The sequence below is a fragment of the Malus domestica genome, chromosome 11 (assembly GCF_042453785.1).
Source record: "Malus domestica chromosome 11, GDT2T_hap1".
In the NCBI taxonomy this organism is placed as follows: Eukaryota; Viridiplantae; Streptophyta; class Magnoliopsida; order Rosales; family Rosaceae; genus Malus; species Malus domestica.
Genome location: NC_091671.1, coordinates 6,446,487 through 6,463,413, shown reverse-complemented (window position 1 = coordinate 6,463,413; position 16,927 = coordinate 6,446,487). Strand labels below are relative to the sequence as shown.

At 40.7% G+C, this 16,927-nt stretch overlaps 2 protein-coding genes across 8 annotated transcripts in view; one reads left to right on the top strand and one right to left on the bottom strand.

Moving 5' to 3' along the window:
• Positions 1-3,446: 3,446 nt before the first annotated feature.
• Positions 3,447-8,146, bottom strand: LOC103412830 (putative disease resistance RPP13-like protein 1). 2 transcript variants are annotated; one of them, XM_029088246.2, is made up of 2 exons: positions 4,072-8,146; positions 3,447-3,955 (listed from the first exon to the last, which is right to left on the bottom strand). In XM_029088246.2, the coding sequence occupies exon 1, from the start codon at positions 7,681-7,683 to the stop codon at positions 4,081-4,083; it is 3,603 nt and encodes a 1,200-aa protein (XP_028944079.1). In that variant the 5' UTR covers positions 7,684-8,146; the 3' UTR covers positions 3,447-3,955; positions 4,072-4,080. The 2 variants fall into 2 exon arrangements, with proteins under 2 accessions (XP_028944079.1, XP_028944080.1); XM_029088247.2 differs by having other exon boundaries at positions 3,447-3,806; positions 4,072-7,816.
• The window catches only part of LOC103422793 (anthranilate synthase alpha subunit 2, chloroplastic-like), a 78,263-nt gene continuing 69,352 nt past the window's right edge, over positions 8,017-16,927 (top strand). The window contains exons 1-10 of one of the 6 annotated variants that reach the window (XM_070808068.1): positions 8,020-8,159; positions 8,570-8,754; positions 8,887-9,025; positions 9,624-9,853; positions 12,454-12,510; positions 12,710-12,862; positions 13,141-13,239; positions 13,415-13,501; positions 13,771-14,123; positions 14,243-14,684. In XM_070808068.1, coding sequence (XP_070664169.1) covers positions 8,096-8,159; positions 8,570-8,754; positions 8,887-9,025; positions 9,624-9,853; positions 12,454-12,510; positions 12,710-12,862; positions 13,141-13,239; positions 13,415-13,501; positions 13,771-14,094 — 1,338 coding nt within the window. In that variant the 5' untranslated portion in view covers positions 8,020-8,095 and the 3' untranslated portion in view covers positions 14,095-14,123; positions 14,243-14,684. The other 5 variants (XM_029088262.2, XM_070808067.1, XM_070808070.1 and 2 more) reach the window with 5 other exon arrangements.

The following is a 16,927-nucleotide window of genomic DNA, read 5'->3' as shown; positions in this document are numbered from 1 at the left end:
AAGCTTCACGTGCTCAACTTTGGCAGAGAACTTTGGCAAAGTTATCTGTGGTACCCATGAGCTATTGTTGCGTGTGGGAAGTGGGTGATTGAACAGTAAGATTCATGTGCTTTCTACTTCACTAGAAGTCTTCGACAGAATGCCCATAATTTCCGCAAAGCTGAGTGTGCGTGTGACAGGTGCTGACAAGGCTAGAAAAGTAGGTGCCTCTTCGATTTCTGAGATCGGCCCTCATGGTCTCTGAGCAGCCCAGCTTTTGAGAAAGCGAGCGCCTCTTCGATTGATTCGGAGAACGATGCCTCATCGATTTTTGAGAAAGCAATCATGCTGGGGGTCTGGCTCTCGAAGATTCGGGGAGTAGTGTCTCTTCGATTTTTGAGAAAGTAATCATGTTGGGAGTCTGGCTCTCGAGATTCGGAGGGCGGTGCCTCTTCGATTTTGGAGCAAGCAATCTTGTTGGGAGTGTTTTCTCGAATGTGAGTAAAGGTTGGGCATGTTTGCTAGTCTACCTTGCCACGAAGCACAGAGGTTGACACACAGGGACTTTCCAATTATCCAGCAATGGTACTGTTCCTTTACCCTCTCTTCGATTTTTAAGAAAGTAGTCATGTTGGGAGTCTGGCTCTCGAGATTCGGAGGACGGTGCCTCTTCGATTTTGGAGCAAGCAATCTTATTGGGAGTGTTTTCTCGAATGTGAGTAAAGGTTGGGCATGTTTGCTAGTCTACCTTGCCGCGAAGCACAGAGGTTGACACACAGGGACTTTCCAATTATCCAGCAGTGGTACTGTTCCTTTACCCTTGTGGGTAATAATATGATAGCTAGACCTTCAAAATTTATGGGTCTAAACTTTGTTAGTGCTGTTTCTTTGCTATTCTTTTACCCTTCTTGGTCAGAGCGATGTAGAGGGAGCTGCAAGCTTCACGTGCTCAACTTTGGCAGAGAACTTTGGCAAAGTTATCTGTGGTACCCATGAGCTATTGTTGCGTGTGGGAAGTGGGTGATTGAACAGTAAGATTCATGTGTTTTCTACTTCCCCAGAAGTCTTCGACAGAATGCCCATAATTTTCGCAAAGCTGAGTGTGCGTGTGACAGGTGCTGACAAGGCTGGAAAAGTAGGTGCCTCTTCGATTTCTGAGATCGGCCCTCGTGGTCTCTGGGGAGCCCAGCTTTTGAGAAAGCGAGCGCCTCTTCGATTTCTGAGATCGGCCTTCGTGGTCTTTGAGCAGCCCAACTTTTGAGAAAGCAAACGCCTCTTCGATTTCTGAGATCAACCCTCGAGGTCTCTAAGCAGCCCAGCTTTTGAGAAAGCAAACGCTTCTTCGATTTCTGAGCAGGCGCCTCTTCGATTTCTGAAGCTCCGTCGAGTGTAGATTTTTATAGGGGCTAACATTAAGTTCCAAAGCACACTTGAATCTCCACCAGTAGAAGCTTCATTCTTGCACTTCTAAGATCTTGATTTGTCCGACCTCTTCTCTCTTCAACACCTTTGAAAATGTCTGGCCCCTCCGACCGTCGTTTTGACTTGAACCTTGTTGAAGAGGCAGTCCCGCCTTCTCCAGACAACATATGGCGCCCATCCTTCGTCTCCCCTACTGGTCCTCTTATCGTTGGGGATTCCGTAATGAAGAATGATATGACCGCTGCGGTGGTGGCCAGGAACCTTCTCACTCCCAAAGATAACAGACTACTTTCCAAACGGTCTGATGAGTTAGCTGTTAAGGATTCGCTGGCTCTCAGTGTTCAGTGTGCAGGTTCTGTGTCTAATATGGCCCAACGCCTATTTGCTCGAACCCGCCAAGTTAAATCATTGGCGGCTGAAGTGATGAGTCTCAAACAGGAGATTAGAGGGCTCAAGCATGAGAATAAACAGTTGCACCGGCTCGCACATGACTATGCTACAAACATGAAGAGGAAGCTTAACCAGATGAAGGAAACTGATGGTCAGGTTTTACTTGATCATCAGAGATTTGTGGGTTTGTTCCAAAGGCATTTATTGCCTTCGTCTTCTGGGACTGTACCGCGTAATGAAGCTCCAAATGATCAACCTATGATGCCTCCTCCTTCTAGGGTTCTGTCCAGTACTGAGGCTCCAAATGATCCCCCTCCGGTGCCTTCTCTTTCTGGGGCTCTACCGACTGCTGAGACTTCTCCTAAGCAACCTTTGTGAAGGCTCCCTCTTGTGTGTTTATTTTGACTCATGTATATGTACATATTTGTAGCTTATCGGGGATATCAATAAATAAGCTTTCCTTCATTTCAAACCAAAGGTTTTCTCCATGAGCCCTTTTTCATTTTTTTCTTTGGAAGAGGTTCAGGGCCGAAGGGGTAGATGAAGACCTAGGAAAACTTTGGAAGAGACTCTAAGAAAAGACTTAAAGTACTTGGATCTAACGGAGGACATGACACAAAACCGAGCGCAATGGCTTTCTAGGATTCATATAGCCGACCCCACTTAGTGGGAAAAGGCTTTGTTGTTGTTGTTGTTGTATTAGTTTATTCAGAGCCTTCTTCCGTACTCACTTTGCTGAACAAGTTTCATCATCTCCTTCTTCTTTAAAAATCACTTCTTCGGCATCTGAGAGTGGCACCTTCAGTGAATCCTACAATTACCCTTCTCATCTCCCATCCATTTTCTTTCCTCTCAACAGGTATTTCTTTTTTCTCATCATTTTTTTCTTGTTTATTTGTATTTATGATTTCGTGTTATGCCTGGATATTTTGTATACAAATCTGGAAATTTTGGTTTATCTTGTTCACTTGTAACATTCTCTACAACTTATGGGTTTAATTACTGCTCGAATTGGTTCAAATGTTACCTGGAGGGGGTTAAAGAATCAAACTTTGGCTAAAGTTGCAGACTTTTGTTTTTTTCGTTTTCATCATTACGGGTTAAATTTTAGCTATTTGTTACAAATTTCGTTAGTAATACTAAAACCTGTCAGTTCTTGATAAACTAGTGTCAAATTAAATAATTGTATAGGTAAGAATCCTAGGTGAAACCTGCCAGTTTTCCTAAACTAATATATAATGCAGTAGTTCTATACGTAAGAATCCCGTGAAAATTTCAAATTCTTTTCACCTTTAATTGTTTATTGGCGAAAGTTGCAAACTTTTCATTTTTGTTGTTAGGGTTTTTGAAACTTTTCATTTATCTTCTCCGGTACTACTCAGACTTTCCGGCAGCCAAAATTTATGTTTAAGAGTTGTTTACTTTTGTTTGCTCATAATTTTCGCGTACATATCATTGCACGACTCCAGACCTACACATGCGAAGCAACTTGAAAACTTTTGTAGCTCCATGCATCCCTGAGGGCATGATGAAATGGTAATCATTTGATTAGACAACGATTAATAGATAATATCATCTTGCAATACTAATTAAATAAGTTGAATTTAGTCCCGTTGAGATTGATTAGTAAACAGAGGGTTTTTGATACTCTGGTCTTACAACATTCATGCATGATCATTGATTCACAGTTCCACAGCAACGAAATTCATCATCCATATTTTACAAACCAAGCGTTTGAATTCAAATTCCACAAAGTACCAAAATCTACCTCTCAATAGACATGATTTGGAAAAAAAAACTTGAAAAAGGAGATTTGGAAACTAGAGGTCGTAATTTCGTAAACTTGTTGAAGCTCCTTTTTCCCCGAGGACTAGTTTGATACAACAAACTGTCGTATAATGAAACCACCATAAGACACAGTAAGAAAAAGGGAGAGTAGAACCAACACTGAAACAATTCCACTCCATTTAACCCATCAGTTTCAAGCCTTCTGAGAGATGGTAGCTGTCCCAAAGCTGCCATTGAAAAACAATATTCACAATCCATAAGTCGAAGAGTAACAAGATGAGAGAACGAACGAGTCATCTCCTAACAGATTTGGAATTTTTGTAGCTCCGTATCTTTCTATCACAAATACTTTCAAGTTTATATGGGACAGGAGTACCTGTAAAATTTGTTTGTTATTACGTGAATATTAACATTTGAAACATGTTTATGATTTAAAATTTACACAGCCAGATCGTAAATAAACACATAAACGAACGTTGACGAATTACTTACCATTGCAAATCATATCTTTCGGTCATTAATCCTTACGTTGGGGATGTGAGAAATCTTGGGCCAATCTTCTCCTGTGTCTCTCTGACACCGTTGTGTTAGCAAATCAGACCCGGTGATATGTAGAAAAGAAAGAGAAGTGGGTAGCCCTTCATCTGGCAAGCTCTGGAGTTGAGGACAATAACAAATATACAACTCCTCGAGAGAGATGATGTGTCTTAACGCCTTGCCGTCAATGGTTTTCAGATTCGGATGATGGGAGATTCCGAGAGAAGTGAGAGTGATTGGCAGCAGCCCCTCTTCTGGAAATGATTCGACAATTTCTTCTTCTTCACATCCTGAGAAGCTGACATCCAAGAATTTGAGAGAGGTGAGTGTTTGTAGACCCCACCGCATACGGTTTGCCATCAGTTTTTTACAACACCAGATAATGAGGTAACGCAATTTGGACGGCAATCCCCCTTCCGGAAATGATTCCAATTCTGGAGAATCCCATATATACAAAGACGAGAGAGACGGGAGAGAGATTTGCATCTCCTCTGGCAGTGACCTGAATTTGTTACATTCGTTGATTTGCATCATCTTCAAGTTGGGCGCTTGCAGTCCTCCTCCATGGGGGAAACCCACAAATTCTTTACACCCTTCTATGGACAGACACTGAAGGGACGGGAGAGAAGCGTGCATCTCCTCTGGCAGTGACCTGAATTTGTTACATTCTTTGATTTGCATCGTCTTCAAGTTGGGCGCTTGCAGTCCTCCCCCATGGGGGAAACCAACAAATTCTGGGCACTCCTTTATCTTCAAATTTTTGAGGGATGGGAATTTAGATTCTTCCGGAAATGATTTAAATTCTTTACACCCTTCTATGGACAGAGACTGAAGAGATGGGAGCGAGATTTGCAGATCTTCTGGCACTGACCACAAGTTGGGCGCAAGCAACACTCCACCACCCACAAAATATACGATTTTAACGTTCTGCAAACTTAGCCGCTCAAGTCTTGGGAAGTAGTCTAACGGTATTTTCCCCGTTAGTTTGGGACAATTCCCCAGACTAAGCTCGCAAAGATTAGGAAAATGTCCGCCTCCAGGGAAACACCACTCTTGCCATTCCCGCATACTGCAGAAACTCAGAAACTCCAGAGATTTAAATGCAGGTTTAATTCCCCCATAAAACTCAGACCCCACTGATTCCACTCCATTCAACCCATCAATTTCAAGCCTTTTGAGAGACGGTAGCTGCCCCAATGCTGGCAGGGAGAAACAATATCCACAAGTCTCAAGTCGGAGAGTGACAAGATTAGAGAAAGACTCATCTCCCAACCAACCTGGAAACTTCGTACCTCCGTATCCTTGTATAGCCAATACTTTTAGGTTTGTATTGGGTTGCAAGTTGCCTAGCACTCGGCTATCGTTTTCAGAATCAATAGTGTCACCTTCCCATTTCAAACGTATTTCACTGAGCTTCTTGTCCCTCAGTTTGGCCTCCAAAGCATCCTCAGCACGTGTGATATTTTGAAGCCCTGAAATATGAAGATTTCCACTCAAATGCTGAAACCCCTTTAACTCATCAATGTTTCCCCCGACATCTTTGCTCAAGACAAACTCACCTCCAAATGTTTGGAGATCTTTCAACTTGCCCATGTGGGGGGGCATCTTTCTTATTTTCGTACGTCTCAAATCAAGATGGCGCAAGTTGATAAGTCTTCTCAAATTGGTGGGCAACTCAGCTAGACATGTACAATTTGATAGCAACAACGTTTGTAAATTATACAAACTGCATACCGTGTCTGGTAATTTCCTTATTGGACTGCCACACAAGTTGAGGTACCGTAGATGCTTCAAGTTGCTAATTGAATCAGGCAACTCCTTGATATAATGCCCATGTAGTTTGAGAACTCTTAAACACTGTAGCACTACAAGGAGATCAAATCGTACTGTTGGCAATGAATAGAGATCGCCAAGAATGAAGGTGCGCAGATACTTAGCTTCATAAATAGTGTCACATCTCTCAAAATCAACATTAGATGAATATTGCATATAAGAAAAATGACGACCCTTGCTCACAACGTCCAATGAGAAGTCATGGTCTTCCAATCTAATGCAAAATTCCCCACATACGCAAGTCGCCAAATCATGCATCAGATCATGCATGATGAAACAATCATTTGAAGGTGAGTATTGAAAAAATGACCGTGAGATTAGATCATCAAAGTATTTCTTTCCAACATCTTCCAACCTAGTCTTCTTTTGGGGTTGTAAAAGATCTTCGGCCATCCACAATAAAATTAATTCAAACTTGTCAAATTCATAATCTTTGGGAAATATTGAACAATAAGCGAAACAACGCTTCAGCACCGGAGACAAGTACTGGTAACTTAGCCATAGTGCCGGCAGAATTTCAATCTTTGCATCTGACAACTCCCATATGTCACTTTTTAGCACATTTTCCCATTCCTCCACATTTGGTTCAGAGCGTAAGAGACCACCGAGAGATTTTGCAGCTAAAGGAAGGCCTTTACACTTGCTAACAATTTGTCTTCCAATTACCTCAAGATTTGGATCTACAATAACACTTGCATCTTTGAAGGCATGGTTTGCAAATAAAGACCAACAGTCTTCCTCAAGTAAGTGCTTTAAATAGTGGGTTTGAAGAGTACCCATCGTAGATGCAACACCATCATTCCGTGCGGTGACAATGATCTTACTTCCATGAGCTCCAGACTCTAAGGGGCGTTTTAAGGAATCCCAAATATTGTAATTCTCGTTCCAAACATCATCAAGAACAAAAAGAAACTTCTTCCCCACCAAAGCATCTTTGAGTTTGACCTGAAGCTGGTTTAGGTCTGTGGTGTCACAGGTTCGTGAAGTGACTGATGCATAAATTGTTTGTGTGATCTTAACAACGTCAAATTCATCAGAAACACAAACCCATGCCTGGAGCTCAAAATGCTGCTTCACTCTATCATCATTGTATAAGAGCTGAGCAAGGGTGGTCTTTCCGATCCCACCCATGCCCACAATGGGAATAATGCCAATCTTACTACAAGAGACATCATTTGATAGCAACAATTGAATGATGGTTTCCTTGTCATGATCTCTTCCATACACATCAGAGCATTCTACTAAAGAAGTTGAAAGCAATGTTTGTGAGATTTTGTGTCTACTACCTCTTTTCAAATCAAGGGCATCTTTCTGTTCTACAATGAAGCTTAGCCTCTCAAGAATTTCCTCTATTTTGCTGTCTACAGACTCATCAAAAGCATGCAAAGAAGTAGAGATGAGGTCTTGTACCTTGCTTGTGCTACTTCCAAATTCAGCTTCAATTTTCCGCCTCAACGCTTCTGTCTTGATCTCGTCCAGTAGGTCCTCAGCATCAAGGACTGCCTCTTTAAGCTCGTGCAGCCACAGCCTCACATGTGGGTTACGTAATTGCTTTTGCTCGGCATCATCATAAACAGCACCAACAGACATCAACTTGATCCTCAACTTCTTGAGCAACCCATCAGTCAGTTTCTTTCCTCTGATGAAGTTTCTGACCTCCTGAGAATCCAACTTCACAAATACTTGCTGGAAGAAACCCGAGAGAGCGGCTCCACCTACCACCGCCAACGCCATGATCAATCTTTTCTTTGCAAATGGAAATTTGGTGACAGAGTTGAGAGAATGTATAAGACCATTACAAATCTACAACACATGAGAACCACTCGTTCTCAAATCTTCACCTAATTTTTTGGTGCTTTATGGATTCCACTTGTCAATAATTTAATTCTTGTTGTGGTGGTCGGCCCTTTGATGCTGCGTGCCCAGTCCAGCATCATTGGCAACATCCCCATCAACAAAAACTGGGGCAGCCCCTTGCTTCTGTTCGGCCCAATTTTCTGCTCAATTTGTCTCAGCCCAGCTGGCCTGCTCCTAGGCCCTCCTTGGCTCTATATCTGCAATACATTCCAGCCTGACCCTTTGCTGGAACCCAGTTAGAACAGCAGCCTGACCACTTTGGCATCCCGCCACTGGTGCTACCCATTACATGACGAGTCAATCGTCTTTGGTTGCTCATATGGAGCGTCCTTCTCCTTCTAATGTTTTTTTGGGTAGGCAATAGTAATACTATATACATTACCCACGTCGGCACCCTTCCTCCTTCGCTTGATTCCTTTAATTTTCATCTTCGCATTGTCTTTTTTCTTCCCGACCTTTGTTATTTTTTTTTGTTGCTCGTTTCAATTTTTCTTCTGGAGCAGTTGATTCAACTACATTAGCCATTTACATTTGAGTATCTATGACTGTTTTGCTGGAAGAAAATAAGAAAATGAATTTCTGGGTTTTTAGTTAATTGTGTTTCGATTTACATTGTAAAACGCTAATTTCGGTTTGATTTACATTATAATCTGCCCAAATTTTAGAATTCAAAATTTGATTCTGTCAGGGAATGTCTGTTTGTAGGGAACTGAATTGGTTATACTAATTCGAATTTTGATTTGTACTATTGATTTTACTGCAGCCGACGAATCAGAGAAGCTTGTAGAAGCCTCGAAGAAGGGGAATTTAATTCCTCTGTCTCGGAGCATATTCTCGGATCATCTAACTCCTGTTCTTGCTTACCGATGTCTGGTTAAGGAGGATGATAGAGATGCTCCAAGTTTTCTGTTTGAGTCAGTTGAGCCGGGTTCCAACGACTCCAATGTTGTAAGCGTCCTCAGCCCCTTGTATCATTTGTATTTGTTTGCATCTGACTTTAGACAATAATAATCACTTACAAATTTTTGGTGTCAATCATTTGTTATTGGTGCCCAACCATCCATTGAAATCGTGGCTAAGGAGAACATGGTTACCATTATGGACCACAGAGAAGGTTGTAGGACAGAGGAGATCGTGGAGGATCCAATGACTGTTCCTCGGAGAATCATGGAGGGATGGACACCCCAACTTCTTGATGAACTTCCAGAAGCATTTTCTGGTACGATAAGCACACAAATAACATGCTTTAAATTCTTTAGTAGTACTCATATCTTAATCCTCTCAGTTCAAAGTAAACCACTTCTCCTTAAATGTGGTTCGTTAACAAAACTTCGATTTGTAAAGTTGTGGTGAAGTTATTTATAAAAATGAAGGCCATGCTTTGCTTACTTTTCCCCTCGTAGTCTCAAAGTTTTGGACTAGGCAAGTAGAATTGTGGGTTATCGGTATGCTCATATTTTCCTGTACATTTTGTTAGGTTGTAGATGTACTGTGTTGACACTAGTGTTATGTATTGGAAACATTGGTATCTAGAGTGCATGACATTATCACGTGAGTAATCAACTCCTTTCCTTCACATTTCTTTTCTATATATATTTTTAATACCAGTTTTAATCATAAATGTATGCTTACGTAAAATTGAATGGGATAAGATTAATCAACAGTCAATTTCAACTCGAGGCCGCCTCAGGGCCGGAGGACTTAGTTCTCCATACTTGTTAATTACTTTTTTTGTTTTTTTAAAAAAAAAAAAAAAAAAACTTAAGGTTGATGTAAGAATGTATCAACTGTCAATTTCAGCCCGAGGCTGCCTGCAGGTTCAATAGGGTTCAACACTCAACTTTTTGGTACTAAATTGGAGGACTCAAGCTTGACAAGTGAGGAATATAAGGAGGCAGTTTTGGAAGCTAAAGAGCACATTCTAGCTGGGGATATATTTCAGATTGTATTAAGCCAGCATTTTGAGAGGCGAACATTTGCAGACCCATTTGAAATTTACCGAGCATTGAGGATAGTTAATCCAAGTCCATATATGACTTATTTACAGGTTTGCCTCGTTTTCAGTGAGTCATTGGTTCCAATCTGTTGTGCTTTGGCCTGTTATCTCACCAACTTATAAACCCACAGTTGAACAATTTAAAATACAAGAAATAAAGACACCGATAAATTTACGAGGTTCGGCAAAAACCTGCCTACGTCCCCGGAGAGATATTGCTCTTCACTATGAGAATAACAGTACAAGTTACACTTGAGTTAAATCGACATAACCCAAACCCCAATCCCTTGTACCCTCACAGAATTTTACTAAGAGACTCACTCTCCCCAAGAGTTTCTCACTCTTACTCTATATTTTCTCTCCTTTGTGTTCTCCTTCGGATGCTCTCTCTCTTTATTTCTCTACTTCGGCTCTTTGCAATTAAATGGACAGAAAAGTGAGTCAACCTCTCCTTTTTTACATAGACACAATGATGATCCATCATGCTCCCTTTTCTCAAAACCCAAAACCACTTTCGGCATGCAAATGGGAAATGAGTAAAAAATGCCAAAACAAAGGAATCCTATGAAACATCATCATTGTCTTCCACTATTAGTGGAAATGAGATATGGACATATTTGGCCACTATTTCGAAAGCATAACACACAAAGTCACTTAATTGTTAACAACTCAAAATATGAGCCAATCACAACAATCTCCACCTTGGCGAATATACTGTGCAAAAAATCCTTGCACCCATCACCAAAGTCCATTGGCCTTACGTACCAGCATACACACACTGAATAAACCTCGTTGGTCCTGTTCCGATTCAGTCACTGCCAATGCATGTGCAGCTGCTGCAAGCTAAAAATCACAATTTTAGTTTCAGACAGGATCTCGACACATCCTCGTCTCCTCCAACAGTTTTTTTCCCCTTCTTTATTGTCTGCAACTTGGAAACTCGTCAGTGCACCCGTTTCCAACAACAACCCATCGAGCCAGACAAAATTCCCCACACTTCTCTTCCTTCAAGACCATCTCATCACCTGTGAATCCCATAGCTCCACCTGGTGCAAATCCCTTGCAACACTCGAGACTAAACATCACCAAGAGAAGTGTTGCTTCGAGTACCTAGAGGGCATACTCGAAGTCTTCTGCCACAAAATTGCTACTACTCGGACCAAGATCATCCTTTCTTTTTCTCAAAGGACAATTTATCTTTTTATGCCCGAATTCTTTGCAGTTGTAGCATTGTAGACCCTTGCCTCCGGAACCGGATTTGAACCTGTTGTCTCTCTCAGATCCTTCTCCCAATTTTCTTCCACGATTCCAACCTTGAACAGCTAAAGCAGTCTCGTGCCCACCATCAACAATGGTCTTCTTCTTTTGTGTATCATAAGACACCAAAGAAGCTTGCACCTGCTCCAAACTTACTGTATCTTTTCCATGCAGTAAGGTTGTCACAAGATTTTCATACGAATCTGGAAGTGAGGTAAGAAGTAAGAGGGCTTTGTCTTCTTCCTCAACCTTGACATCAACTTTCCTCAATTGATCCAAGTATCCGTTGAACACATTCATGTGGTCCATGAGATTCTCACATTCATCCATCTTCAGCTTGTACAGTTTCCGTTTCAAATGCAACTTGTTGGTCAAACTCTTAGCAATATAGAGTTTTTCCAACTTCTCCCAAAGTGCAGGCGCAGAATCTTCATCCATAACATTATTGATAATGTTATCAGTTATACAGTGTCGAATCGTGCTAACACAACGCGCCTCCAGCTCCTCCCACTGGTCATCTGTCATTTCTTGAGGCTTCCCATCTTTTCCCTTCAAAGCTCTAGCCAAGCCTTGTTGAGTCAAGACATCCTTTACTCTCATCTGCCAAAGAGTAAAATTGTCTTTCCCATTAAACTTCTCAACTGAAAATGACATGTTTGTAGTCATCATGGTGAATAACAAATCTGGACCTTCGATGAACCAAAGCTTCCAACAAAGCTCTGATACCAATTGTTGTGCTTTGGCCTGTTATCTCACCAACTTATAAACCCACAGTTGAACAATTTAAAATACAAGAAATAAAGACACCGAGAAATTTACGAGGTTCGGCAAAAACCTGCCTACGTCCCCGGAGAGATATTGCTCTTCACTATGAGAATAACAGTACAAGTTACACTTGAGTTAAATCGACATAACCCAAACCCCAATCCCTTGTACCCTCACAGAATTTTACTAAAAGACTCCTCTCCCCAAGAGTTTCTCACTCTTACTCTATATTTTCTCTCCTTTGTGTTCTCCTTCGGATGCTCTCTCTCTTTATTTCTCTACTTCGGCTCTTTGCAATTAAATGGACAGAAAAGTGAGTCAACCTCTCCTTTTTTACATAGACACAATGATGATCCATCATGCTCCCTTTTCTCAAAACCCAAAACCACTTTCGGCATGCAAATGGGAAATGAATAAAAAATGCCAAAACAAAGGAATCCTATGAAACATCATCATTGTCTTCCACTATTAGCCAAAATGAGATATGGACATATTTGGCCACTATTCCGAAAGCATAACACACAAAGTCACTTAATTGTTAACAACTCAAAATATGAGCCAATCACAACACAATCTACTTGTTCACCTTGTAATTCTGAGATTATATGAGTATATACTTCCATGATCAGGCTAGAGGCTGTATTCTGGTTGCTTCAAGTCCAGAAATTCTAACACGTGTCAAGAAGGTGAGTAAAGGAAGTCCAAAAAATTTAACATCTGAGTGTTCGTCTTATTCTGTTGCTAGCTCCTAAACCTCTACAATGGTTCCTACAAGATGTCCTACATTTTATGTTTTCTTTGGTCCCTTTTGTTTTCCTACTATAGTGTTGTAGTCGTCATTAGCAATAAATTGCTGAGATTTGCATTTCTTATTTTTGTTATTAGAAAACGATCACCAACCGGCCTCTTGCTGGGACAGTTAGAAGAGGAAAAACACCTAAAGAAGATTTAATGCTGGAAAAGCTGCTTTTGAATGATGAAAAGCAATGTGCAGAGCATATTATGCTTGTAGACTTGGGAAGGAATGATGTTGGGAAGGTTTATAATCTTTCCTTTCTCATATTATTACTGTATGTTGAACTTTATTCTCCAGAGTGTAATACCATGCATATGCTAAATTTTATTCTCCCCGGTATCTATTTTCAGTCCATGGCGGGTAAAAAGTATTTCACTGATGTATATTTCAGCATTAGCTTCATAAGTTCACACTTGATGCCTTGTCTGTTCATGGCTTACGTGACAATATTTATAAGATTTTTATCATAATCTGTTTCTTTCATTTAGTATATTGTGGCCATAATAATTTGTTCATGCAGGTCTCAAAACCTGGTTCTGTCAAGGTTGAGGAGCTCATGAACATTGAGCGTTATTCCCATGTCATGCACATAAGTTCAACAGTAACTATCTCCTTTCGGGTAATACACATAATAAGTAACCTAATATCTATAACGATTGATGACACATCCGCGCATCTGTAGACATTAGTTTCAGAATTTATTTTCTCATGGGGTCTATGTCTATTTTCATGAGTGTAATGTATGTACTCAACAACCAATTGAATTAAGGGACGAAACTTTAATGTAATTGTAGGTTACTGGAGAGTTACTTGATGATTTAACTAGCTGGGATGTTCTTCGTACTGCGTTGCCTGTTGGGACAGTCAGTGGAGCACTGAAGGTTTTCTTCATGAGCCCTTTTTAATTTGTTTGTTGGCATTCTTGTTTTATTTCTTATCAATTAGCTAAATTGATCCTAGACTTAATTAACCTGTATAATCCTGCGAGTACAAACCTTGAGGATTAACCTAATTAGTTAGGAAACGGCTTATTACACCGCTCTTGGTTGATATATGGAACCTGATGTCATGATTTCCCAATCTATCTTATATGGACTCGCTTAGGATTAATTTTTCGAGTTTCTGCATTCTTAGCTCTACTGCAATGCAGGTGAAAGCCATGGAGCTGATCGATAAGCTAGAAGTGACTAGACGTGGTCCATACGATGGTGGCTTTGGGGGAATTTCGTTTTCTGGCAACATGGACATTGCCCTTGCTCTGAGAACTATTGTTTTTCCAACTAGCTTTCGGTATGATACAATGTATTCATACAAGGACGCAAACAAGCGCAGAGAGTGGGTCGCTCATCTCCAAGCCGGGGCAGGAATTGTTGCTGACAGTGATCCAGCCGATGAGCAGAGGGAGTGCGAGAACAAAGCTGCTGCTCTTGCGCGCGCTATTGATCTGGCGGAGTCGTCATTCGTTGATAATTGAATGCGTTTTTTGCTCGCATACAGAATCTGGTTTGTAATATATTTCAAGTTTTCCTTGGCAATTTTAGTCGTGAGTTCATCTTTTTGTATGAATAATGTGATTTTGATAAAAGTGAAGATCTGATGTTAGGAACTCTAAATTATATTAGATGATTGTTAGGTACTCAAGCTCAAGGGAAGAGCCTAACCGAAAAGACTAGTCCAATAGATGGGAGGACCCCAAGGACTTAAGAAACACTACACCCCCATAAGTGTAGTCGATGTGGGATCATAACATTACACCACCATTCAGAAGCCGACGCCCATGGTTGCCCTTACTCTGGTGGCTTTCACTCTAAACGGCGGCGCACCCTTTGGTCGTCCCGGTAAGGTAGCCCCTTCTAGGTCGTCCTCTCCGCAGCGTCGGGAACCTAGGCTTTGATATCAATGTTAGGTACTCAAGCCCAAGGGAAGAGTCCAACCCAAACGACTAGTCCAATAGGTGGGAGGACCCTAAGGATTTATGTGAAATCCCGTTCTCGGATTTCACTGTTATAATGTAAGTGTTTGTATTCTTAAGATTTTATACTATTTTTCGAGAATTTATATTAAGTTATTTGAAGTTATACTTTAATTAAACTAGTTGCGAAGTTTAGAGTTTGGAAATTAATTATTAAAAATTCGTAGACCATTCGAGGTCACAATTTATATCTTTGGTTAGAGCTCGATCTCACGAACGCGTAGGCGCAAACCGTTCGTGAAACGGATCTACAACGAAGAAGTTAGAGACGTTTTAGTTGTTGGAAAATAAATAATTAAATGTTTAGAAGCTGCCAAGTGGCAGCAAGGGAGAGGGGAGAAAGGAGAGAGTGCGGGAGAGAAAAGAGGGGGGGGGGGGGACAACCAATCAGAAAAAGGAGGAAAGGAGGGGGAAAGGAGGGAGACCCGAAATGGGTCATTTTGACCTGCGAACCTTCAAAATTGAACCGCTCATATCTCCTTCATACGAACTCCGTTTTGGGTGATCTTGGTGTCCATGGAAAGCCCTTGACGAGACCTACATATCTGTAGTGTTAGATTTTTCAATTTACTTCCCAATTTGTTTAGTTCAAAGACACAAACCCACGGGTGTCCGGACAGTTTTATCCTTTTTCCGGTGGCTTCGGCAAGCTTCACCGTCGATGACCACCACCAAAGGACTCCTCTCAATCCCAGGAACAAATCCCAAGCATTGGTGGAGGCATCGGAGCTCGTATGGAATTCGAATCGAAGCACACCCTTTTCTAGGGTTCCGACGGGTTTGTGAAAAATCGAGGTGTTTTCCGGAAAAATTGGCCTTGGTCATAGGTATGAAAATTGTTTCCCTCACTGAGATCTACTTGCCTGTAAAATTTTGTAATTTTTTAAAATAGTTGAATTTTCCGGCGAGTCGGGTGGCCGACCGCCACCTGCAGCGGCATGTAGCCAGTGGGCCGACGATGATTTTCTAAGTTCAATTAGATGTCCTGACTTTGTATTTGATATTCGTATGATGTGGATTGATCGTTTGAACCTAATTTCACTATGATACATTACTTGATCAAAATATGAATCGATGATTCGACCGTTGGATTGTTAACAAACTTTAATACGTAATAATACGTAATATTTGAGGACCATGGTAACTGATAGATTGGGAATCCGACGTACGGATCCTTTTGTATTGAATTTCTACGTTTGTAAAATCAAACTTTGGTCGCCACTTGAATTTGTAATTGGCAGAGATCCGACCGTCGGATCGTGATGAAATTTTAGTATGTTGTTTTATAGGCATAATGTGTATTTTAGAAAGTTACAGATCTGAAATCCAACGTGCGGATCTTACGGATCAAGTTATGTAGAATTGTGAACCCTACCTTTGATCGAGAGTTGACTTTTGGTCAACATGTCTCGAAATGTTCTAAATATTAAAATTAGTACTACGGGGAGACGCAGTGAGGCCAAGTGGGCCTACATTGGTTAGAGAGTGACTTGAATATATGGGCTATGGTGATTACCTTAAATTCTTTTATTAATATCAATTGTGATTACGACTTAGTTTTATAAATGTGATTTCTATGGAAATGTGATTTTATATATTTAGCCATAGACCTATGCTTATTAAATAGGATTTGGCTTGTACACTGATGATGTATGTGATATATATGTGTTTAATTATCTTTTTAATAATGTGATTGATAATTATGATGAATGTTATGACAATTATGGGATTTAATTATTGTTTGATAATTATTTGGATGTGATTGCCAACTGAATACCTATTTGAACTTGGCATTACTACCTAGCTTGAGATGGAGATGAGTTAGGTACTTTATTAGATTTTTAGTAGAAATAGTAATTAAGGGAATTCCTTGTGTTGTGCTCCATATGACTAGATGTTGGTTGATACGTGGAATCGATAACATATATGCGTATAATTATGTTTAATGTGTGATGATGAGATTGCACCACGTAGTAGTGGTACATGGATGTGGTCCTGCTTGGTATATCCGCGATGGGGGACCCTACGCATTCTAGAGGTGATGATGATTGGTTGTACTTGATACATTTTATAGGCGATCATATTTGGTTTGGTTCCATTGAGTGGTCCGGAACCCGAGGCTGTTGAATTTCATGGAGTGGCCTAAAATCCCATTAATTGGAGAAGTAGGCTTGGCCTAACACTGTCACTCTAGCCTTAGTTTTATATATATTTGTGTCAATGATTTCGAGAGTCTTGTGAATTGAGTTAAAAAAAATGTTGGACGTCTGAATGACTCTTTCGGGATTTTCTATGATTCGATTATGATTTCATAAGGTGTGAATTTAGAAGATAT